This window comes from Zootoca vivipara, chromosome 1, assembly GCF_965207765.1.
Source record: "Zootoca vivipara chromosome 1, rZooViv2.hap1.1, whole genome shotgun sequence".
Classification (NCBI taxonomy): domain Eukaryota; kingdom Metazoa; phylum Chordata; class Lepidosauria; order Squamata; family Lacertidae; genus Zootoca; species Zootoca vivipara.
This window is the reverse complement of record NC_142582.1, coordinates 79996854-80023253: the sequence shown is the minus strand read 5'-3', so window position 1 is coordinate 80023253 and position 26400 is coordinate 79996854. Positions and strand designations below refer to the sequence as shown.

At 44.8% G+C, this 26400-nt stretch overlaps 1 protein-coding gene across 7 annotated transcripts in view; it reads right to left on the bottom strand.

Moving 5' to 3' along the window:
• PRR5L (proline rich 5 like) overlaps window positions 1–26400 on the bottom strand; it is a 71752-nt gene that overhangs the window by 25475 nt on the left and 19877 nt on the right. For 6 of the 7 annotated variants that reach the window (XM_035116144.3, XM_035116171.3, XM_088669010.1 and 3 more), the window contains exons 2-5: window positions 23295–23566; window positions 21139–21219; window positions 14844–14892; window positions 6697–6754 (exon numbers count right to left, since the gene is read on the bottom strand). In XM_035116144.3, the coding sequence (XP_034972035.1) occupies window positions 6697–6754; window positions 14844–14892; window positions 21139–21219; window positions 23295–23464 (358 nt within the window). In that variant the 5' untranslated portion in view covers window positions 23465–23566. The remainder of the gene's footprint in view (window positions 1–6696; window positions 6755–14843; window positions 14893–21138; window positions 21220–23294; window positions 23567–26400) is intronic. The other variant, XM_088669020.1, reaches the window with a different exon arrangement.

Below are 26400 nucleotides of genomic sequence, written 5' to 3'. Positions count from 1 at the left end.
TGTGTCTATTGTGTCTTTATTTTGGGGGTCTTCACATGCAAAAAGGGGGGAAATGCTAGCCTCGGTCCAGAAATAACACTGCCTTTGGCAAAGGTCATGTGAAGCCTATAAATGCAGGCAAGAACGAGCCGTCTCAGGAACAGTTTCTTCTCTAAAGTGATTTTGGCCTTAAATGGAAAGCCTGGACTTTGAAGTCATCTTATTTTACTTGTTATTTGTATTATATTTACTGTTTTTAATTAGGTTTTGTAATTTTGGATTATACGGAATGCTTTATCTGAGTGGGTGTAGCAACCGAGTAATTTCGTTGTTCCCGCAAGGGGACAATGACAATAAAGATATCTTATCTTATCTTAAATTATTGTCATTTATTTATTTATTTATTTATTTATACCCCGCCCATCTGGCTGAGTCTCCCCAGCCATTCTGGGCAGCTCCCAACTGAATATTAAAACAGCACAGCATTAAATATTAAAATCTTCCCTAAACAGGGCTGCCTCCAGATGTCTTTTAAAATTAGGATAGCTGCTTATTTCCTTGACATCTGATGGAAGGGCATTCCACAGGGCGGGTGCTGCTACTGAGAAGGCCCTCTGTCTGGTTTATCCTTAACAAGGGTTAGCCTTTTTGTAAAGTTCGCTGTCTTTACCTCCCTCCAGCCTTATCTCCCTCCCGATCGCTTGCCAATCAGCTGCTCGGTGGCTTCCTTTCAACATCCCCTTCCTCTTTCTTTAAAAAAAAAATAGCAGGATCTGCTTTTCGCTCCTGGGCAATTTGGCTCCAGGGACCACACATTCGCTCCATAAGGCACACAGGCATTTTCCCTTTGTTTTTAGGAGGGAAAAAGTGCATCTTATGGAGCAAAAAATATGGCAGTTAGCCTTCAACTAAAACCACGAACACTTTATGGGAAAGAGGGGGCAAAAATAACAGCCAAATGTTTAATTTGAGGAACTGACCTCCTTGTTGTTGATTTCAGGGCATGAATATTCAGGTGCTCCCCTAAATCCTACCAAGTCCTGTGTTCTGTAACTGCAGAACCACTCAGTACCCATGGAATATAGTAAGCTATATCACCATTATAGTGGGTTGTATGTATCTACTCAGGGTAAAACCATTGGTGTAAATCCAAATTTGCATTGTAATGCAAATCTGAATGTTGATACTGAATGTTGATACTGGTACCCATCTGGACCTGATTTTGTTTTCAGTGGGATATAAACATGAATGTGCATCCCCAACTCTTTTCTGATGTTGGTGCAGCAGCTTTCACAAAAATACTACTTTCAGCCACAACTCGAGTTGGCTCACAGCGCAGATGCATATGTATGGAGATTCCCCTGCAGAAATGTGTCCTTCCCACTATTGTTATCCTATCAGCATGGTCTATTTCAAAGGGGCAGAGGAGGCATCTTTATGTCACACAGAGCAAGATCAAATGCCCCACCATCTGATTAACTAAGTAGCTCTCATCTTCACCACCGATGTCATAACTCCTGTGGTCACCAGCTTTTGAAACATTTTTCAGTTCACATGCGCAAGCCAAAGCAAAGGAGCATCTTCGTGATCTTTGGCATAACCATGGAAAATAAGCATCACTCATTTCCCCTGCCACAAAATACGGTAAGTTTCAGCAGCCACAAACTGGCACTATTTACATTCTACATAAATGTGAGTGATTCAGAAACTCACCACCCAGAAGCTGCCAAAATGAGCTTTTCTTTCCAATCTGGAACTACTGGTTTTAAGCTTCTGGATGTTCTCAGAGGGCAGTACAAGCAGATAGATGTATGTCCTGGCTTAACCCACATATGGACATGGTTTCCAAAAGGACTGTGTGACTTACACTGCAGACCTCAAATTGAGTACCGTGTTTCCCCTTTTTTAATACATAGTCAAAAAGTAAGCCAGGGCAGGGTTTTTAAGCATTTGAGACATATAAGACATACCCTGAAAATAAGCCATACTTAAGTGCCGCGCGGCGCAAGACCACCAAGTGCCCCAGCCAGCTAGTGGGACCCAGCACGCCGGCCGCTACAGGAGGAGGAAGCCTGCCGGGTTGGGACAGTGCCCGGAAGCGGCTGCGCAGCAGCCGATAAAGCATGCAGCAGCCGCACGGAGCACCGAGGGCACAAGCCAGCAGGACCCAGTTCCTGCAATGCCGGCTGCGGCAGGAGGAGGAAGCCTGCCGGGTCGGGTCGGCGCCCGGAAGCGGCGGCGACTGCAGCGCTAACAAAGCGCGAAGCAGCGCCGCACGGAGCACCAAGGGCACGAGCGGCAGGAGGAAAGAGAGGCTCGTTACTTGCGGCACTTTAAGAGAAACGATCTCCACATTCCGAGCCTCCCTTTTGCGCGTGCATGCGTGTTAAAGCCCCAGTCGGTTCACTCCCCGCTTCCTCATCGCCATCCCTCCCTTTCAAATGTTGCCTCGGCCCCACAGACCCCTCCCTGGCCATCTTCCCCTAAGTGCGGTGCTGCTTCGTGCTTTGTCAACGCTGCAGCAACCGCCGCTTCCAACAAAGCGCAAAGCAGCGCCGCACTCTCTCTGTGTGTGCGCGTCCGTCCGTCTCTGTGTGTGCGCGTGCGTCTCTCCCCGTGCGTGCCTGTCTCTCTCTGTGTGCGCGTCTGTCTCCCCCCCCGTGTGCACGCCTGTCTCTCTGTGTTTGCGCGCGCGTCTCTCCCCCCCCCCCGTGTGCACATCTCTCTCTGTGTGCATGCGTCTCTCTCTCCCCCCCCCCACTCCACAATTCCCTGTTCAGGAGCTGAGTGAATGCGCGTCTCTCTCTCCCCGTGCGTGTCTGTCTCTGTCTCTCTCTGTGTGTGCGCGCGTCTGTCTTCCCCCCCGTGTGCACGTCTGTCTCTCTGTGTTTGCGCGCGCGTCTCTCTCTCCCCCCCCGTGTGCACATCTCTCTCTGTGTGCATGCGTCTCTCTCTCTCCCCCCCCCCACTCCACAATTCCCTGTTCAGGAGCTGAGTGAATGCGCGTCTCTCTCTCCCCCCCCCCACTCCACAATTCCCTGTTCAGGAGCTGAGTGAATGCGTGTCTCTCTCTCCCCGTGCGTGTCTGTCTCTGTCTCTCTCTGTGTGTGCGCGCGTCTGTCTTCCCCCCCCCCCGTGTGCACGTCTGTCTCTCTTGTGTTTGCGCGCGCGTCTCTCTCTCCCCCCCCCCGTGTGCACATCTCTCTCTGTGTGCATGCGTCTCTCTCTCTCCCCCCCCCACTCCACAATTCCCTGTTCAGGAGCTGAGTGAATGCGCGTCTCTCTCTCCCCGTGCGTGTCTGTCTCTGTCTCTCTCTGTGTGTGCGCGCGTCTGTCTTCCCCCCCGTGTGCACGTCTGTCTCTCTGTGTTTGCGCGCGCGTCCCTCTCTCTCCCCCCCCGTGTGCATATCTCTCTCTGTGTGCATGCGTCTCTCTCTCTCTCTCCCCCCCCCCACTCCACAATTCCCTGTTCAGGAGCTGAGTGAATGCGCGTCTCTCTCTCCCCGTGCGTGTCTGTCTCTGTCTCTCTGTGTGTGTGTGCGCGTCTGTCTCCCCCCCCCCCGTGTGCACGTCTGTCTCTCTGTGTTTGCGCGCGCGTCTCTCTCTCCCCCCCGTGTGCACATCTCTCTCTGTGTGCATGCGTCTCTCTCTTCCCCCCCCCCCACTCCACAATTCCCTGTTCAGGAGCTGAGTGAATTCACAGTTGAATCTTGCTTCAACACTGATGTTTACAATATACCGTAGTATCCTGCACTGCAGCTGAGGGCTAGAGTAGGCAGGGCAGGTGGTGTGACATACACAACATGAAACTTCCAATAAAGTAGTAAAGGAACTGACAGTTCAAATGTGAAGATTGTAGAGGCAGACTTGGCAAACTCTTCTGTGAACTGTCATGGCATGTAATCTGATGCTTTTGGAAGCATAAAGTGGCTCCAGTCGGGTGTACATTTGCCCAATGGGGAAGGTAATGGTATCTTCCTGGGCAATGCTGCTTACAGATGTTCTATGGCCATAGGGTGGTTCAGAATAGCTTCATTTCATTTTCTGCTTGTTTTCATATCTAAAAAGCACCGTCTGGCTTTTTAAAAAACTGACGTCCCCTCCCCGTCTAGTTTTGCCAAGAGACCCACTGCAAATCTGGAGGAGGAGTGGCTTTGGCGGGCTCTGAATAATCTCTCTCTCCCTTTCTCCTGGAGGAGGATCTGGTGTGTAGGACTTACAAACCTTCAGAGACCCAGCTCTTGGGGGGGGGGGCTTTTGGACACCACGCTTTGCCTCCCCTCCGATTGGGAACATTCTGGCATCACAGGAGGTGGCCAAGCGGGTGGTGTCACTTCCGCACCGCCCCCCGCAAGACTTGGCAATAAGATATAGTGATAGGCGCAGTTCTGGAGGGCACCAAGGAAGAGGCGAGGCTGGACACTGCGCCTCCGAGCAACAGCTCCAGCCCCGCCGGCAGCACCCTTAAGACAGCCCTGGATAAATGTGCTGTAGATTGCTTTACCATACCGGTACTTATGTGGTAATAAAAAAATAAGACACCACCTGAAAATAAGCCACCGTGTGGTTTTTTGAGGAAAAAAAGTTATAAGACGGTGTCTTAAAAAAGGGGAAACACGGTACTGCAGATCTGAATATTGCAATGTTACAGCCAGATTCCCACCTAATGTAGCTCAGGCTTGCTTCCCAATAAGTGTGCCTAGAATTGCAGCCTGAGCAACCTATGCCCCACTGATTTTCAACATAAAGTTTTACTGCTTTCAAAATTAAACTTCAGGTTGTGAAATTCTTCCCATGGAGGAAGCCAGCATTCTCCAGGACTAGACCAGCTGGAATAGAAGGAATCTCAGCATAAGAGCTGCAAAAGGTTATTTGAGGAGCTCCTCTCTTCCTTTACTTTTGCAGGTTTAGGGTCAGGTCCAAGTGATAAGAAACTAGACAAGAGAGACATACATGATAAAGCAGGCCTATAATTGAATCTCACTTGTTTACCTATCACAAGTCACAATTACCTCCTGGTAACTAAAACTAGAAGGGAATCATTTCTTATTTTTCTCTTTTTGGGACATTAGTGAGTGACATACATATGTACAGGCAAGCTAATAAACATTTTTGTGGGCTAGTAAAAAAATTCTGGGCTTATTTGCATGTCTGTGAAAAAGCCATATCCCATGACCACTGGAAGCCTTCCCAGATCTTCCTGGTTTTGACAGTCACACGCTGTCCATCTGAATCATAGGATACGAACAGAGAAATCCAGAATCAACAGCCTCCTGCTAGCAGCCCTTTGCAGAGCAGCAGGACAGCCATCGCTGCCACAGTCCAGCAACTCACAGTAGCCATAGTGGAAAGGGGGAGAGAGCAGAATGATCTGGACTGATCACTGACCCAATGACCAGGCACCAATAACATCATGTGAGCTAGGCAGGCAAAGCCCCTCCCCACTCTCAGAATGCCCTGTTTAAGGATATCTTCCTCAACTTGCTCAGCTGCCTGCACATTCAGTGGATGGAAGGAGGAGGCTGGTGCCAATGGAGAGATGCTTGCTTTGCTGTGAGAGTGGCCAGAGGGGAGTCAGCTCAGCCAGGAAGCCTCCACTTAATCCAAACATTCCCTGACAGCCTAGCACAAGGGATCGTTCTGTTAATTGTTCTGCTAAGATGTGAGAAATATCTTGCCACGGTTCTGCCAGCTAGGAATCCAGAAGTCACAAGATTCACCTTACCACTACTTATCTATTTTAGCGAATTTCGATACTGCCCTTCATCCAAGGATCACAGGGTGGTTTACCATATAAAAACAGAAAATTACTCAACATAGTAACGAACAAAAACAATAAACACACAAACACAGTTTAAAAGGTCCTGGGCGCTGAATTCTGTAGCAGCTAAAGTTCCAAACCACTTTCAGAGGCAGCCCCATGTATACCACATTGCAGTGATCTAACCTAGGTGTTACCATAGCTGGACCATAAAGAAGGCTGATCGCCGAAGAGTTGATGCTTTTGAATTATGGTGCTGGAGGAGACTCTTGAGAGTCCCATGGACTGCAAGAAGATCAAACCTATCCATTCTGAAGGAAATCAGCCCTGAGTGCTCACTGGAAGGACAGATCCTGAAGCTGAGGCTCCAATACTTTGGCCACATCATGAGAAGAGAAGACTCCCTGGAAAAGACCCTGGTGTTGGGAAAGATTGAGGGCACAAGGAGAAGGGGACGATAGAGGACAAGATGGTTGGACAGTGTTCTCGAAGCTACGAACATGAGTTTGACCAAACTGCGGGAGGCAGTGGAAGACAGGAGTGCCTGGCGTGCTCTGGTCCATGGGGTCACGAAGAGTCGGACACGACTAAATTACTAAACAACAACAACCTAGGTGTTAGCAAGACAATAAGGACAAAGAGAAGTGGGTCCATGAACAAGTGTTATATGTAATAATTCCCACTTTATAAGCGATTATTTTTATTACCTTTTTTCTTTTAGGAAGAGAAAAAGTCACTTCCTCTGTGCTCCAAATAAATTTCTACTCTTTGCTATCACCAGGGCTCAGTTTCTTGCTTGTACATAACAGGACCTTATAATATTTAGTCATGTGACTCACAGGTGTTGGTTTTTCCACAAAACCACCTAAGTGACCCAAGCCTGAAAAGATAACTCACAAGGGCTTTTAGGGAGTCCAGAGCCCTTTCCTGAAGTGCAGCAGCCCCTCTATACTTGCCTTTGCAAAGTTTAACCTTCTCCTCCATGAACAGCAAGCCCTTCGAAAGGAGCTGGTTCTACCAAAAAGAGAAGAGAAACAGATTGAACATACATGTGATGATTTCCATTTTTAAGAATGCTATTTATAGTGGATTCACCCAACCAGGTGGCAATATGCTTTCAACCCAGTATGCTCTCAGTCATCCAGTTTTGTATTAATGGCAAAGCACAAACTTACAGTAATACCTATTTCATATAACTAAGCTGTCAAATGGTGTAGTAATTATCACTCAAAAACCACAGCCAGGACATCTGTCCTTAGCCTATTCTTTCATACGATGATTTAGAAGCAGGGTCTGCATTACAGTTCAATTCAGTCATGCTTTATTTTTCAACTTTCCAACAAACCCATGAGTAGTACCAGGATAATTAAATTCAGTTAAACTGGGTTAGAATGTGCATGCAGTGCTATAGACAATAACCACAACTCCACAACTGAGAAATCCATTCTGCACATTTATCAAGTTCCTGAGAATAATGAATGAATGCCTTCGATGTGAGCTTACTTGCAATTTAATCAACACAGCACCACCAGAAATATGAAGTAGAAAATATTCCTTACAACAGTAGCACACCATGCATACCTTGAAGGTCCCACACTATAACCACATCTCTTGTTAAAGTCAACAGCCTCCACCAAATTCTAATGCAATAGGCTAATCACTTTGGAGCTGCAAGAGACAGTCTCAGGAAATTAACTGTTTGTCTAAATTTAAAAATAAAGCACGTTGTTATGACTACCCAGCTAGTCTTCCACTATGTCGGGAATTAGGAGTACAATACAATTTTTACTCTGCATATGACATTTTCAGTGTATATGTAATGCTTTGTGGAATAAGCTGCTGCATAAAACCAACAACCTCAAGTTGGGTAGTGAAGAGAGGAAAGAAAAGCAAAAAATAAACGAGAACAAATGTTTTTATCTCATGAATGTGGCAGAAACTTCATCCATTGCCTATCCTTTTGCCTTTCCTGATCATCCGACAATCAGTGTAACTTGGTGACCCCCATCATCTACTGTTATGAGCTAATAATAAAAACTTCCTTTTATCTACTTTCTAACTGAATAAGTTAGCCAGTTGTTTAATTATCTATATTTGCCCTCTGTTAAAGTTAGGAATGAAGACTAAAGATTCAAAGGACTGGTTTCCTCAAGTTTGGGGAAAAATAAAACAGACTCAAACAGGAGCAGAGCACATGCAAACCTGCCATGGTTTGCACATAACACTAATCTAAACCATGGCTTAGGTCAGCACAACACAGAACAACTGGGGAGGAGCAAAACAGACATAAACTCTTCTCTAGAAGCCTGTCCATTTGCTCATCCACCCTAAGCAATTACGGTATTTTGCTTAGCACCGCATATAAACAAGGACACAGTGAGTAATGGATGTGACACCCTGCTTCAAAATTTACTGGCAGGTTATTCTTTCTAACTTTCAGGTTCATACACAGTCTGTTGACATTCAGCTGTCTCAGAAGACAATGGAGGACTGTACCTTTGGGGATGAAGTCAAACTCAAACCGCCTAGGCGTGTAGGTTCTGCAGTAGTGCAATGATCCCTCAAACAGGAATGGCTTCACTCCTTTGCTCTGAGTGTACATGCATCCATTCATTGTGGTTTCATGACTACTCATATATTCCAATTATTAATGGTTAATCTATATGCAAGCCAACATATTGGGGGAGGGGCAGTGAACAAACAGATTTGTAAGTTAATATTCAAAAGTTGTTGGGTTTTGCTTTTTTTAAAAAAATCAAGGAGGAACAGTCACATCTGACTACATAAACAATCACTTCCCTGTATTTTCATTTTTTAAAAAAGCCAAAGGAGAGGAATGGAGCCAGGAAAGTGAAAAAAAATCACACAGACATTCTGAATGTTTAGCATTGGTGGGGAAGCAGTTATTCTCATTTTGACAAATCATAAATTTGCTTGCAATGCCTTATTTTCAAAAGTTCTATATTTATTTTGTGGCACTAGAAAGATTATGCCACCCTAATTAAAGGATTTAGGATTAAAGTAAGACATTCCCAGAGACAGTATACACATAAAATAAATCAGGGACTGTTTGTTTTTCTTGCTACATGGAGGTCTGTGTCTCCTTTTAATGGTAGGGCATTCCTTAGAACTAGGTGCTTAGAATTAGTTAAGAAATTGCCAGTAACAAACAATGCTATAATTGTTTTGTTTTCGTTTTTAAAATTTATTCAGTTTTCTGACCTGCTGTTCCCCTCAAGGAAGCCCAGGGCAGCAAGAAAGAAGATATTGTTGTGTTTTCCAGAGTAGGAAGACAAATACCCATTATTCATGCCATTTCACATGTCCCGTGGAAAAATGATTTGGCACCCCCCAAAAGGTGTCAGGTACTCAATGTAATGGAAAGTAGCTTGAATGAAAATGCAAGTTTGAGGGTGAAGCAACAGGAAAAGGCTCAGCTGACGGAGACCCACTGACACTTTAAGCTAGGCCAAGGTGGATGATGGCAAAATTAGGCCAAACTCTCTCCAAATCTTTTCTTTAGAAATCAAGTTTCTGAGGGAACCCTGCCCACCACTCAGGTCACATCAGGAACGCTAATTTATTCTGCTTTCCATTTCCTCAGGACTTCTTTCTCCATACACAGTGGCCATATAGACACAGCAGTCAGTGGTCTAGCTGAATAACATGTCCTGCTCTGAACTCAGAATGGTGGAAAATATGCTTTCATTCTACCACCTACATCTCCAAGGAAAATCCAGGAGAGATTTAACTCCATATAGGAACATCTAGCCTGCATGCATATGCAGTTATAGAAGATCTGTAACACAGGTCCAATTAAGGCACAGGAAAGTCATATTGCAAAATCTGTCGATCCTGAAGCCAATAAGAGTCCTCAACAATTAAGTAAAGATGTGTAGAAGTGGCACATTTCAGCCTGCTGAACTAGAAGAAAGGATGGAAGGAAAGACGGATATGCCTCCTACAGCTGACAAGGGTCAGCTAGCTCATTTGCCTTGCATTAGGAGGGAAATGATGTGGGGGTTAATCTTCTGTCATCTCAGCTACAATAGCACATGAGTTTTGGGTTATTCCGCTTCTGGAATAGTCTACTCCAGTAATGTTGCATACAAGCAACATTATATGCTACAGTCAATACCTACTGAATCTTGCCAGCGTTGTTTTTCTACCTAGTCCACACACTGCACCAACTGCATGCTCTATGCTCCTGGAAATTGCTTTTTCATTCCAAAAATAAAAGCTCAATGCAGATTGATTCTATATTACCCCCTAGCCCACCAAACAGTGTGCCCATTTGAAAACTGGTGAAGGTGGCTCCAGCAATGTGGCATATCCACACCTGACCAATGGCATTGCAGGTGGACATATACCAAGATTGTGGTTACCACTTCCTTCTTCCTTCACCCGGGGCAGGTGTGGGGAGGAAAAGGTATAATTGGCTAATCTAATTAAGGGATGGGTTTTCAAACATATCAACTAACCACACCCATCCTTGTGGAGAGCAGGATCTGGAACCAAACCGTGATCAAAAGCAGCACGCTGAGGAAAAGCATGCACAATTGTGTCTTGATTTTTTTTAAGAAACTACCTTTTTGCACCACAAATGGGCAAATGTGTACATTGCCATAATCACCGCTTGAAATTTCTGATCTTCCCCACAGCTCTGCAAACTTCCCTCCTTCAGGTTTGTGAAAGCACAGACAATATCTGAGGCTCCACGTGGCAAGCGGCTGCATACAAACACATCTCCCACATGAAACGGTTCCCATTCAATCTGAATTCCAGTAATCACTAATGCAGCAGTTTTGTAATCTACATTTGAAGTTTTAACTGACCCAGACTCAAAACTTTGATGGTGGAATGAGGTGTGCATATGGAACAAACCTCCGGCATTAAAGTGAATGGCAAAGTCTCACATTTGTCCCGTATGTACATCTTCTCTATGCACTTCGTTTCACCGCTGAAGTGAATGAGGAAGGAGCTGTGGCTGTGTTCTGCACATGTGGACACAGTTTATGCTTGCAGTTAAATACAAGGTCAGGAGAGAGATGTTTGTTTATTTATTTGGCAATTCACATCCTGCTTGTTAGGAGGAGAACAATTTACTGTTGGTATGATGACTCTATAGATGTGATAACTGAAGTGGATTTATATAATTTTCTACCATATTCAATGTATGTTATCTCTGCATTGTACATTGTCTTGCGATTAACTGTATACAGAGATTAATAGAAGTCTAACTGATGATAAGAATGGCAAATAATATGCATGCTTGTGCTGTGCTCTATTAGATCGGGGTTGAAGAACGTCAAGACTCAAGGTAGAATGCAACCCTCCACACCTCTCTAGTTGATCCCTGGGACTCTGCCCCAACCACCCCCAGTCTTCCTAGGCCAACCCCCAGGAGCCTAGCTCACACCATCTGAGTGCTTTTCCTGCTGACTGGAATGTGCCCTTTCTTCTAGAACAGGGGTCAGCAAACATTTTCAGCAGGGGGCCAGTCCACTGTCCCTCAGACCTTGTGGGGGGCCGGAGTATTTTTTTTGGGGGGGATGCATTTTAAATAAAAGGACACGTTCTACTCATGTAAAAACACCAGGCAGGCCCCACAAATAACCCAGAGATGCATTTTAAATAAAAGGACACATTCTATTCATGTAAAAACACCAGGCAGGCCCCACAAATAACCCGGAGATGCATTTTAAATAAAAGGACACATTCTACTCATGTAAAAACATGCTGATTCCTGGACTGTCCGCGGGCCAGATTTAGAAGGCGATTGGGCCGCATCCGGCCCCCGGGCCTTAGGTTGGGGGACCCCTGTTCTAGAAAAATGGGGCTGGTTCTCACCATGAAGTTCTTAAAGTAAGCGCCACATTTTTAACCAGTTCTTTTGTTCTAGAAAACAAAAGGTGCCGGTACTGCACACCCTTGAGTACCCCTAGGGGGGAAAGCACTGACTTTAACTTTGACAATTGCTTTTGTGTGAGTGGATGGAGGTTAGAAATGAGCATATGGAGAAACCAGTGTACTGTACAAAAGGTAAAATTCACATTCATTGCTTCACCCACTGTTGCCAATGTCGACTTTTAGATTTGTTGATTGGTCTCCTTTCTCAAGAAACGACATTGCAAAAGAATTCAAGAGTATCTTCCTGGAGCTTTTCGACAAGGGATTTTTATTCTTGAGCAATTAACTGAACTTTCAAAAGTACCACAGATGATACATTTTTTTTCTACCCTCTTCTGCTGTAGATGTTCCTCAGTCCTCATTCCTAAATGCTGAGACATTTAAAACACACACACACACACACACATTTCCCATAGTACAATAGCTCTTTCTAATGTTATTTTTAAAAGTTACATCTGTTGCAGATCAAGTGTTCCTGTAGAACAGTGTTTATGCTTTGTGTCAGTCTTGATCAGGTGTGGGGAACCCTCCCATCAGCCCTAGCAGGCATGGTCAATAGCCAGGGATGATGGTAGTCCTATTTCAGCTTCCCCCCGATTTGATTCCCCCCAATCAGTGGCAGTTTGTTGAGGTAGATACATGTATTATTTGAGCAGAAATTCATTCTCCAGCTTCTCCACTACCTCTGGAAGTCTGGTCTGAATAAGAGTTCAGTGGATATATGCAGCCTCCTACAGCATGCAATAATCTATTCTCCTGGAAACTGATCCATCACTAGAAGAATACATCTAGAAACATAGACAATTTGTATTAAGCACTCCCTCCTTCTTAGATCAGAGCAGGAATGATAGAGCACTCACACAATGCAGATAGGAAAAGTGTTTCAATCCGTCTGGCTCTCCATAGCTCATCCCTCCAGTGCTTTCTCCTGTCATCAAACATTGTATCCTGTAGACCAGGGGTCCCTAAACTAAGGCCCAATCACCTTCTAAATCCGGACCGCGGACGGCCCAGGAATCAGCATGTTTTTACATGAGTAGAATGTGTCCTTTTGTTTAAAATGCATCTCTGGGTTATTTGTGGGGCATAGGAATTCGTTCATATTTTTTTTCAAAATATAGTCCGGCCCACCACAAGGTCTGAGGTACAGTGGACCGGCCCCGTGCTGAAAAAGTTTGCTGACCCCTGCTGCAGACTTTCAGACCAACTCAATCCAGACACAATAGCAGTCCAGGGCTTGCTGTTATGAGCACAAGCCAGGATTCTTCAACTATAGTATCCTGATTTGTGAGCCAACTACAGTTTGACACTAACGAAACAGAAAGCTTGCATTCTGATCCCCAAGAGTATGGCTGGAAGAGAATAACGAATGCACAACCCCAAGGTTTTGTGTTTGTTTATACTTATAACCACAAACCAGATATTGTCTGGGGTTCAGAGATAAACTATGGCAGGAAGGGGATTGTCAGGGTCCAGGTGCTTGATGTGGCCTTTCAGACCTATATGGCCCTAACCAACCCCATCCATTGACCCTGCTCTGCCTCAGGTGCATTTGCCTGACTGAAACTAGACTTTGAACTGTGCCTAGAGGGATGTTTCAGTCCATCTGGCTCTCCATTGATGGACAGTGGAGAGGACTGGCCTCATGAAAACCTACTGACGTTTACATGGCTAGGATGTAGCCTACTGTACAAAGGTAAGCATCACATCTATTACTGCATCCTTTTTTGACTCTGGTCCTACCTACCATGGTCACGCAGCCCCCAAATGCTGCTAATAATATAAATGAGACTCTTGTGTTGAAAATAGTTCCCAACTTTAAACTTTGGTTATTCCAAGAAGTTGGAAGAAAAACTTACGTATCTTCCCTCAATTCCCATTTTCATTTCTAACACAGATGCATGCCAGAACCAAACGGTCAACAGAAGTGCCTTTAACTCAAATCCTTTTCAATTAATCCACTAAAGCTTTCATTGATTAATCTACCATGATGAAGCTCGCTTGCCTTGAGGATTGCCATTGCAAATTTGTACTACAAAATGGCATGCAATAAAATATCTACAGGAAACGATCACATCCAGTTATTTTTATAGTGCTGGCACACATACAGGCAGTTTTGGCAAGTTCGGAAATTTTTATAGCTTTTCTTTCCTCTCTTTTTGACTGGAAGAGAAATAAGGCACAGTGAATCATGTTGCTGTCTCAATGGAGCTACTGGTGACATTAGGATGGCTGCGGGAAACATGTGCGTTACCACTATAGTATCTCACTTTGACGAATGTATCATTTGCCCTCCAGTATGTGAATGATTGCTGCTTGGCAAATTTCAGAATTTCTGGAAAGCCTTGTTAACATTTCCATTCACCATTTCAAAGCCAGACACAGAATATGTGCTCACACAATGGAATACTAGGGATGTATGGGCTGACCACTTATCTCATTTCTATCCCACACATAAATGCCACCAATTTGTACTTGCATAGCATCTCGTCTCACCATCACATAGTTCTTGCATGGGGTAAGTGTGGTCATCATAGCACAGACCCACAACAAGCACCTCTAGTTTTAGAGCAGCACCTAGAGCCATTTGACAAGAAGCACCAGGAATGGGAAATTAGGAGCCCCCCAAAGTAATTTATTTTGTGGAATGGGACATTTCCTTTGAGCTACCATTGTTGCTTTGATGCAACTGGTCATTCTAAGTGTACTACACCAAGTGTGGATTAGCAGCAACTGGGATGGGGCATAAGCCAATTTAAACAAAGTTTTACTCCTGACACTGATTTTTAGTGCCAGGACTTCGCCCTGAAATACATAAAGAAAAGGGGGGAAATTGCTTGCAGATATAAAAATACTACAACCAGCCCCTCGTGAGGCCTCCTTAAGTTAGCTAATTAAATAAAAAAAACTGTGACTCTGCCAATGTGTATCTCCTGGCAAATTGAAATAAGTTGTCCAACCTTATTTCCGTTATTATTACCATGTAAGCAATGTTGTTCATACAAACTATGCAACCCTTTGTCCAAAAGCCAAGATTTTGCTTGGAGGAGGCAACAGTATGCAAAACCTACTCATGAAAATGAATCCATCCATTTTACTTTACGGGAACGGAAAAGCCAAAGCAAGCATCATAAGAACAAGCTAAAAGATAAGACAAAAACAACTTTGGAAAGCTTTAAGGAACAGATGTTACCTGGAAGTAGTCTGTGATGAAGGATCCAAGTTCACTCTTCAACAATCGCCTGAAAAGGAATGGATCACATGTCATTAAAAAAATGTTTTACAGGCAGATTTCCCAGAGCCCATTCAATAAAAATCAACTCTTTAAAACACAGGTGTACCAATAAGGACTGCAAACCATTTTGAAGCATTCTTTTTGTTTTAAATTCTTTCCTGTTTCTCATGATGCTTCTGGTATGGCCACTGACCAGAGAAACAGCCCTGGGTTTGGGGGTTTGTTGCCTAAACCCAGAACAGTTCTTACAGGAACACATTGTCCTCAAAGCTAAAGCAATTTTCCTAACTTGGCTCGACTGACTTTTGAGAGTCACATGGAACCATTTGCTTTACACCAGGGATGGCAAACCTGTGGCCCTCCAGATGTTGTGGATTGAACTTGTATCAGCCCAACAGCATGGTTAATAGGGATCATGGGAATTGTAGTTCAAGAACATCAGGCAGGCTACAGGTTCCCCATACCTGCTTTATTCCTTGCTGCACAGTTCATCTCCTTGGAGCATGAGGTGGTCTGGATTAGAAAAACAGATCTATTTGGGACTAGGCTGAATTTAGGAAGAGAATTTGATCAGGTGGCCTTCTTCTCTGCCAAGCTGCTTTCCAAGGTAGCATGAGCAATTGCCATGGGAGACAGGGTTTCTTTTCAGAACTAGGCCAATCCCATGTTCCAATGGATTGTGTTTCGTTTGACTGCACAGGCAGGCAGCATGTGACCTGACATTTTCCCCCATAATGCTGAGCAGTGTAACACAGATGGCCACAGCTACTTTGCTTTTCAATTTCTATTAGTGGTAGACCTGAGAGGGCAATTTCAAACTTCTTGTCTGCATCTTGTAAAGCAAGGAGCTTGTCAGAGAAGCTTCTGGGAGTGGTCCAGAATAAATGGACTGTCATTCTGTTTCGGTCCCTGCGATACCTAAACCAGGCATAGCTGCCAAATCTCCCATTTTTCGCGGGAAACCCCAGTATTTTAAACCGTTTCCCGCTGGCAGCCCGGATTAGAAAAAATCCCGTAAATCCCCCGGATTTCAGTACCTGCCAGGGAGGCTCCTTGTGCGTTTGTCTGGACATGCACAGAACCGATTTCGGGTGCTCTGCCCATGTCTCGGCACCAGAAATCGGGCAGAGCAGCACCGGAAGTCACTTCTGAGCATGCGTAGAAGCGACTTCCGGTGCTGCTCTGCCCATGTCTGGGCACCAGAAATCGGGCAGCGCCGGCACTGGAAGTTGCTTCTACGCATGTCTGGAAGCGACCTCTGGTGCCGGCGCTGCTGATCCCGGATTTTTCTAACCGGGAGTTGGAAGGTATGAAACTAGGGTTGCCATACATCTAGGAATTCCTGGGCATGTCCTCTTTGGGGGCTTTTACATGCACATCAGGAGAAAAATTTTACATTTTAAAGCAAATGTCCTGGATTTTGGGGTTGTTTTTTTTAAAGTGTGCTTGTGGCTCTGGTTCTGGCACAGGTGCCCTAGACTGGTTCAGCAGCAGCAGAGGGGCTATTGGGCAATTGCCCTAACAAAGCTCAACAACTTTTTATGTCCAGATTTTTACCTCTTGAAATATAGCAATCCTACCTAAACAGCTTTTAGGAATACCCTGAACAGAATTAGGTACATCTCAACCCTCAATTTTGCTTAGTAGAAGCTCGGGGTGGTGATAAGGAGTGCTACACCACTACAGGATCACAAACTATGCCAAATTCATACACCACCTGAACTAAACCTAACCTGTAAAAAGATATTCAACAAAGTTAACCCTTATCTAAGACTTCCCAGTTAATGAACCCATTTCTATGTCAACTACTGTGACATCACATGTGTACACATGCATGCGTGTGCACACCCACACACAGAGGGAGAGAGGGAGGGGCTGCTGTCCTAAATCACTTTTATATTTATGGTTCACAGTGTTTTCTTTTGATGTAGTTGATCCACAAAAGAGATGCAAGGGACGTATTTTGGTGCTAAATTATCTTACAATAGTGCTTAGCAAATTATAAGCAACCATTTCCAACCCATCTGTCAATCCTTTTCTCACTGGTCACTGGTCCTTTTCTCACTTGCTTTTTTTTTAATCATCCTAATCACTGGGCAAACTAGTTTGCGTGTCGAAGACCCAGTAACCACCCCCTCAAGGAGGAATAAAAACACTAAGACACAGGATATAAGGTTAATGTTATTGGGCAAATTTAGGCCACAACATTATTGGTTACAGAATGTGAGCGGTATTGGCTTAGGCATTGAGTAGACCAGGCTATATCTGACTCCTGCCTGCTGCGCAGGAAGTCTGGTAGGGTAAACCACTGGTAGGGGGAGCTCCGTCGATGCAAACCAACTCAAGTTCACCCCAGGGTTCCCGGAAGGGTCGTGGTATGGTCTGTTGGGATTCTGGACAGCAAGGAGTTAAAAAACCCTCTCAGGCGTTCTTATTTCTCTGGGTGCTAGCCCACAGCTGTGCGCTGATTGCTAATTGCCGTGTAGTCATAAATCATGCACTGAAGAGAATGCTCTCTGTCTGTGTGTGAAGTTTGAGTCGGAGCATGAGAGCAGAAAGTTAGGTGAGAGGAGTGTTAAGAGATAAGAGTGCTGCTAAAATGCAGCTTAGTTCAGTTGGTTTAGATGTATTATGTTAAGCTTCAGTAAATAAAGTTTAAGTTAGTCTTTGAAGCTACAGTGTGCTTGTTTTCTTGAAGACACCGGCAAACTGCTATCTGGTTCCAGTTGTGCAGTAACTCTGCTAGATACAAGAAGAGGATTTTAAACTGGCACAGCGGGAACGTGGCTGGGCACCATTGCAACTTGGCAGCGTGGGTCCACAAGTGTTTTATGACCCACTAATGAACTTTATAGCACCACGATCATAAAAACATCAACATGGTCCTAGCCCCACCCCGGGCTTCGAACAAGATCCACACCCCCGGATTCCTTTAACGGAATACACCTACGCATGGAAGGGCAGGCGATGGCCAGGCCTCCTCTTCCCCATCAGGTCACCCAATGCCTAACCGCCACAAGAGCCCTAAAGGCTCACCACCACATACCCTCACAACTGCAACCAATACCTCACGCCCTCAATTATGTCAGCCAACCAGGAGTCATTTCCCCAATCTGAAAGGTGGAGAACGTGAGCCAAGAGGAAGCCTGCCAGCTCGCGCCGCCATTTAAACTGGTCCCGGCCACACCACGCCCCAGCCAGCTGATTGGCTAGCCAATGGATGACATGGCTGGAATCCCCCAGGTGGCGCGGAACAACGTCCCCACCCCCGGAGGAGAGTGGGTGGTCACGTGGTCCACCGCAACTCCTCCCCACCGGGTGGTGGAGCGGAGTTCTTATCTGGGAATGTGATATGAATATGAAAAAAGGCCATTCTCTCCATCATGTTACTGACTGACATCTTCCAGCCTTCTCTCCACCCCCCACCACTCCAATACACTTACTATTTGTGTTCTCCCTATGAGCCAATCTGCTCAATAAAATGCATGACCACGATTCCTAACTTCCAAAATATGAATATAATTTACAGTTTGCAGACCACAAATAAAACAAGTCACAGAATGTTATGAGGGGGGGGGGAGCAAAAAGCCACACATTGTCCAAGTGAAATTGCAGTATCTACCAATCTTCCAACTTATTTTGTTATTCCTCTGTGTCCAATCAGTCCATGGCATTGGGGGGCCTTTTCAATATAGTGTCTCTGCTACTGAATAGCCTACCCAGAAAGGGTTTCTCAGCATCATCCTGGTGGCCTTTTCAGTGCCAGGTGAATATATCTTTATTCACCCAAGTTTTTCAAGTGTATTTTAAATCCTGGCTATAAATTGTTTAATGCCATTTCTTGCCTTACGGTTATTGTCATTTCTATATATTACTGTGATTTTATTTTGTTGTAAGCCACCCAGAGAACATTTATTGAGGGGTGGCTATATAAATCTATATTTATATAAATCTAATAAATGATGAAAATAAGGATAATAATAATACTGTCAATCCATAAAGCAAGATCAATTGTACTACTTTTCTTTCCACCATTTAAAGGACAACCTATCTTTCTAAGGTTAAATTTGGAGAATGCATTAAGAAAACAGTTTGATGGGTGGCAGGGGAGGGAGGAATCAGATTCCAGAGGCAACTTATAAAGTAATTTGTCAAAGCATGCAGAAGCAATCGTCTTACTCCGATGATATAAAAATCAGTGAACAGAATTTTAAGGAGCCTTCATTTTTAAATCAAACCTTGTGGGAGGAATTTCATGCCTTATAGATTTGTTTTCAAGTAGAATATTGAAAAAAAGAAGACGAGTACAAAAAGGCTTTTATACTGCCATGGAGAATGTTAAAACTGTTCCTAACTTAATGCATAACTTTGCGTAACCTCAGCAGTTTCATCCCCAAAACAGTGGCACTCAAAACACTGCTAACCTTTTGTCAAAACAGCTTGGCTTCCTCTGTGTTGACAACGTTCAAACTAAGTTCATAGAGGCGGGTGGGGAGAGGACATTGAAGGATGAGAAAAGACAAGGAGATCATTCTTATGGTTACTCAAAGTTAAGAGTGAGGTGCAGGTGGCACTGTTGTGTAAACCACTGAGCCTTGGGCTTGCCAATCGGGGAAGGTCGGCGGTTTGAATCCCCGTGATGGGGTGAGCTCCCGTTGTTCGGTCCCAGCTCCTGCCAACCTAGCAGTTCAAAAGCACGTCAAAGTGCAAGTAGATAAATAGGTACCGCTCCAGCGGGAAGGTAAACAGTGTTTCCATGCACTGCTCTGGTTTCACCAGAAGTGGCTTAGACATGCTGGTCACATGACCCGGAAAAACTGTGGCTCCCTTGGCCAGTAAAGCAAGATGAGCGCCACAACCCAAGAGTCGTTCGCAACTGGACTTAACTGTCAGGGGTCCTTTACCTTTACCTTTTAAGGTTAAGAGTAGTATTTGAAAAGCCATGATCGTTGGCACTGCAAAGAGAGAAACCCAAGTCTAGGAAATGAAAACGAACTCTACCCAGTGCTCACTTTGTAGAGTCTTTCTCTAGGAAGTTAATCTTTTAGCATAATTGTCTGATGGGGGCTTTTGTTTAAATGAACTTAGCATGCAAGTAAGTACCGTAGTCTGCCTTTCACACTGCGAGTATCCCAGCTTTTACCAGTGGACTGAGATACTCAGAAATTCATGAACTTTGAAATATATGTCAAGATGTTGGAGGTCAGAGCCCCCCATCCAGCTGTTGCCCAGGTGCCATACATACATACACATACATACACACACACACACAAAATTCAGTTCCAAAGCATTAATTTCACCTAAGTTAGAACCCAAACAGCAAGCACCCAGCGCCACTAGAATCCAACCATCAAAGCAGAAATCTGATTTCACCTTTCAAAATATACCTCCACAAATCACCATGACTGAAGAATGGGCAGCAACCCCAGGTTCAAGCTTATTTAATCAAACCACAAAGAACACACATTCACTCATTCCTGAAGCAGCAAGAGGAGGAGAAGGGAGCTCAATAACAACCATACCTTAAAAAAATAATAGGTATGTGGAAATTCTCTAACTTGGGGGATCTCTGCTCTGGATCCTGCAAATATAACTATGCATAACGGCATCTCTGACCATGTACAGAATAGTTGCCATTAGTAAACTAGAACATTTGTAATACTATCAGCTTCCTGGCTCCACAGAGTGTTCAATAATTTGGTGTGTGTGTGATTGGGGTACAGTGTAAATCAAAGCAGCCTATTAAGAGCCCGATGTCATCAATCGGCATATGGGTCTGATCCAGTACTCATCTTCCCCATGTAGAATCATTTTGTACATGATGAGCCTTATGCTTAGTGCCAGTAGAAGATTGCGTGTTGGGGTGGCAGTGCTCACAAAACCCCCAACAGCTGACTCACTGGTGGTCATCAGTAAGGAGAGGGAGACAACCAATCCTGTGCTCCCAACACTATGTTTGCACCATGTCAACCTCCCCAGTGCCTCGCCCCTCTCATTCCTGGTAAGCAGTAATTCAGCTGTCAGGACTGGAGAGAGCACCACCACTCCACCCACCACTGCTTAGTGCATTTTTGTGCTGATATATAAGAAAAGCTTCAAGCAACAGTTAATGCATCACTGCCAATAAAAATAAAAAAGGCAGGCTGTGAATCTCGTAAACCAACCAACTGCCAGGGTCATATACACACAGGTCTCAGTTGCGCCACCTGTTCTGCATCAGGCACTTCTATACAACAGAGTCAGAGCAACATACCTTACATTTTCATTGAGGATGTAGAGTTCATTGTTTTGCAAGCCTCCCCCTTTGAACACATTGATCACTGCTGTTTGAACGCTGCCAAATAGAAGCAAGACAGTTAGGGCAGCCATAAATAACTTACGTCAGTATGATTCACACGGAGCAATGAAACGGCAGTCAGGAGCCATGTACATATATCAGTAAGCAGAGAAGTAGATTAATTGTCCTTAAATTGCTTCTGCTTCCCCCCCCCCCCACTCTCCCTGGAATCATCAGAGTTGTTTGCCAATGGCTGCCAATAAGTAACAGAGCAGAAAACACAGTTTATACACACCAAGGGACTAATACCCACTCACTCACCAACAAGCAGAAATTATTAGACCCACACTAAGCTACTGCTGGGACCCAGGTGGCGCTGTGGTTAAACCACTGAGCCTAGGGCTTGCTGATCAGAAAGTCAGCGGTTCAAATCCCTGTGATGGGGTGAGCTCCTGTTGCTTGGTCCCAGCTCCTGCCAACCTAGCAGTTCGAAAGCACGTCAAAATGCAAGCACGTCAAAATGCAAGTAGATAATTAGGAAGGTAAACAGCGTTTCCATGTGCTGCTCTGGTTTGCCAGAAGCGGCTTTGTCATGCTGGCCACATGACCTGGAAGCTATACGCCAGCTCCCTCGGCCAATAATGCGAGGTGAGCGCGCAACCCCAGAGTCGGTCATGACTGGACCTAATGGTCAGGGGTCCCTTTATCTTTAAGCTACTGCTATTAAACAAGAGGTCTAACAAGAGGTCTGCTGGCCAAAGAACCTTTTAATCCAACATCCTGTTTTCACGGTGCCCAAAAAGATGCCTTTTGGAAGCCCACAAGCAGGACCAGAGTGCAAAAACACTCTTTCCACTTGTGTTTCCCTGCCTCTGACAGTGGAGGTAGAGCATAGCCATCACGGCAAATATCCACTGGCACAGGTCATTTTCAGTGCCATTTTTCATGACCGCTGCATCATCTTGTTCAGCAACAAAAAACACATTATAAAAATTTGCCATCTGGCATTCCAATTCTGGTCCATGGGGTCACGAAGAGCCGGACACGACTAAACGACTAAACAACAACATTCCAGTTTACTCCTGGAAATATGAGAGTAGAAATATAATGGATGGCTAGACACTTAAGAAAATTGACTGTGTTTCACAGGATTGTACTAGCTATAACAAGGGGGGAAAGGGATCTAGTACTGTGTATGATCCAGACTGCAGATTTCCTACCTGTGTTACTATGTGGTCCATCACAGCAAGGAACCAAGGATCCCTATTCCATCAAGAGTATTACCCAGGAAAGGTAGGGGAAAACAGAACACCATAGTCAAGAGAACAAGAGTCTTCACTGAATGTGGAATTAGACTCAATTCAGCTATGTGGGCATCTGCTTACACAAAGTTACCCCTCTATCATGCGGAACAATGCTGTTAGCAAAGAAATTCCACGGCACAGTTTTGAGAGTGAAATGTGACTGGAGTCAGTCACTGATGTTGATGTTGTCTACAGAGAACAGCAAGCATCAGATTAGGGATGGGCTTTTGGATCCTGATCTAATGTCAGAAGCCGCAACATCAAACTTTGTCTGACATTATACAACTGAGCCTTGGGCTCTTGCATTCCTGCCAAGCTAGCGCTCAGATTCTTTTCCTAACTTCCAGTTTAGAACAAACATTTGAATCAGCAAGCTATGGTTTGCACTTGCCCTGCAAACCAGAATTGAAAGCCATGGTTTGAGATTACACATGCACCAAGAGGCAGGATATGGTTCTGAATGCTTTTTACAATTTCTGTAAAAAACAAATATAAAATTATACACTCTGAAAATATGTACCATACCTACCGGTGAAGACTCCCTAGTATGCATAGCTTCTACTGCTTACTATTGCTTAAAAGGTTGATTGGGGAAGCAGAACCAGATGCCATAAAACACACAAAAATAGAGGCATTAAACAAATTCATTCATCTAGTTTTAATGCACTTGCTACATTCAGGGGGAGGGGGGATGCCTGTGTAGGCAAGTTGCAGAGGCATGATGGAATATAATGGAGCCTCTCCCACATACTGTACACACATTTACTCAATTAACTTCAATTAAGCTATGCAAAGGCAGCTTTTCTGAATGAAAAGAGTGCTGCTCACCTGTTCCAGGCAGAGTTGGAGCTAAGCTGCAGAGATTGCCGAGCTGCCAGGAACCGTGGCAAATCAGTCAGTACTGGGGAGCTCATGAAACGTGGCCGGGGCCTCCGGAATGAGCCCATCTTCTGGAACTGGAAAGCAAGAGCTGGGGCTATGGTGGAATCCTTGGTCATAAGTTCGGGTGGAAAGGATCCAGGAAGTGGCTTGTGGTGGGGGGCAATAGAAAATGCCAGAGATAATGTCTTTCCCCCCACCTTTCAAAAGCAAAATTCAACCTGTAGCAAGAAAAAAAAGGAATGGATGGAAACAGAGGAATATTCCACAAAATTGCATACCATATATGATCCAATGTTACAGAATGACACCGCTCCCAAAGCATCTCTTGGTAGCACAACAGGGAGGAAAAACGGAGAATCTGTATCAGCACTGCTGTGCTAGCTGCACAGTTCATGAAGGGTCATGCTAAAAGAAGTAATAAAAGTCCTTCCACTGGGAAATTTCAGTTTTATTGAGAGGTTTTGGTTTTAGACACTAATACTGAAGGATTCAGAGTACTCTGAAAAACAGAAACCCCCCTCAGAAACTTAAGTTTGTAATGTACGGTCAAAAAATAGTATATAAAGAAAACAAATAGAAAAAGTATGGAGGACGGGAAATTACATACGATGACTGAACTAATCTTTGGAGAAAGGCTGTAGCTGAGCTGCGGGGCATCTACTTTGCATTCAGAAGGTCCCAGGTTCAATCCCAGGCATCTCTACACAGGGCTAGGAGAGACTCCTGTTTGAAACCCTGGAGAACAGCTGCCAAGCATAGGCAACCTTGGCTCTCCAGATGTTTTGGAACTACAACTCCCATTATCCCTGACCACTGGCCCTGTTAGCTAGGAATCATGGGGGTTGTAGTTCCAAAACATCTGGAGAGCCAAGGTTGCCTATGCCTGATGTAGACAATAACAACTAGATGGACAACGGTCTGGCTCAGCATAAGGCAGTTTTCTTCTTTTAAAAAAAGAAAAAGGGATTCCTCGTACATTGGTTTCACAAGAGATTTACAATTTTTAGTATGCTCCAACCCCAGGCATGCTAAAAATTGTCTGCTTCTGATCAACTTCTCTAGGGTGAACATGTGAAAGGAGATGGGTCATCATTTCACATTTAAGTTATGTTTACAAGACTCTTAATCTCAAGGCCATGGGTTCGAGACCCATGTTGGGCAAAAGATTCCTGCATTGCATGGGGCTGGACTAGATGACTCTTCGGGGCTCTATGATTCTATCTGCTTCCATGCAGAAGGTCCCAGTTCAATCCCCAGGGACCTCTCCAGGCAGTACTGGGAATGCCCTCTGAAACCCTGGAGATGCTGCCAGTCAGAGATGGACCACTGCTCTGACTCAGTATACAGCAATTTCCTGTGTTCCTAATTTTAGAAACATAATGCTGCCTTCTTCACGCCAGCCAGTGTTACTAAAAATGCACACCCTTGCATCACTTGTGGGTGCATGTGTAAAAATGCCACTGGATTGAAGCTCGCACCAGATAGAAGCTAGCTGACAGGTGCTTGCTTGTGGGCATCCACAAAGTTCAATCATGATGGCAATTAAAAAAAAGGAAAACCCCTTTTCAGACCACAGAGATGGCACACCAGCCACTGAAATCCACTAGGTTTAGCTTATGCTTAGCTTGGATAAATTTGTAGAGTACTTCAGACCTACTCTGAAGCACCTACCACAGACCAAGTCCCACAAAGCTGTTTCCCACACTCAAATGACACCAGCATTTCCCCTTCACAGTATGGGGTTTCTCTCATCCCGAGTTCCCAGGTTTCCTTCTGAATGCTGCTCTGTCTACCAAGGCAGCTCTTAGTCATTTGCTGGCCCATGCCATTTCCACATGCCCTGCAATTTATTCTTATACTAGGGGTTGGAAATCCTGAATAGGGTTTTCGGGAATCTGCTGGAGATTCCATCCATTTCAGCTATCAGGAATTTACAGTATATAAACACAGCACAGAGCAGTATGCATGTAACTGCAATGGGGGGGGGAATAAATCTGCATTCTTTAAAACACACACACACACACACACACACACACACACACACACACACATTTTAGGAAAGGTAATTTCCATTACTGCTCTTTTGAAATGTTCCCTCATTCGGCTGAATTGCTTCCTGCAACCACAACAGCACTAATGAAAGCAGTGGAGCCTACAGGCTGTTAGTCACAGAGGCAGCCACAGCAGCAACCTTGACCAGCTAGCCCATCACAGCAAGAGGAGGAAAAGGAGGAGGACACAGTTGAAGCAAAAGAACCAGAAGTAATTAAATTGTAACAGACCAGCTTTCCAATCCATTCGCTCATGTTGTCCAACCAGATGATGCAAAAACCATGGGATGAGGGCTTGCACAGTATTCTCTGTACAATTAAAGGTAAAGGTAAAGGGGCCCCTGACCATCAGGTCCAGTCGTGTCCGACTCTGGGGTTGCGGCGCTCATCTCGCTCTATAGGCCGAGGGAGCCAGCGTTTGTCCGCAGACAGCTTCTGGGTCATGTGGCCAGAATGACAAAGCTGCACACGGAAACGCCGTTTACCTTCCCCGCTGGAGCGGTCCCTATTTATCTACTTGCACTTTGATGTGCTTTCGAACTGCTAGGTGGGCAGGAGCTGGGACCAAGCAACAGGAGCTCACCCCGTTGCAGGGATTCGAACCGCCGACCTTCTGATCAGCAAGTCCTAGACTCTGTGGTTTAACCCACAGCGCCACCTGGGTCCCATCTCTGTACAATTCAGTGCATTCAAAACACACAAGCTTTTGCACAAGGATCCTGTGGGTTGTGCAGCCAATGCATGGAGGGGATGTGAACCCATGCAACCCCTTTTGCATGAACAGAGTACCCTAAGCAGAAGGGGAGAAAGAGAAGATGCTTCTCACAGGACTGCTTTTGCAACTTTAAAAGGTACCAGTATTGTGCGAGGAATAAACATCTGTGGTAGGTGTTGCCTAGCTTTCTTTGTTTGAATTCCCTCTTTTCCTTTCACCAGCACCCAATTTTTGTGCTGACTCCAGTCTGATAACAGGGGCTGCCCTGTGAGCAAATTAGGATCCT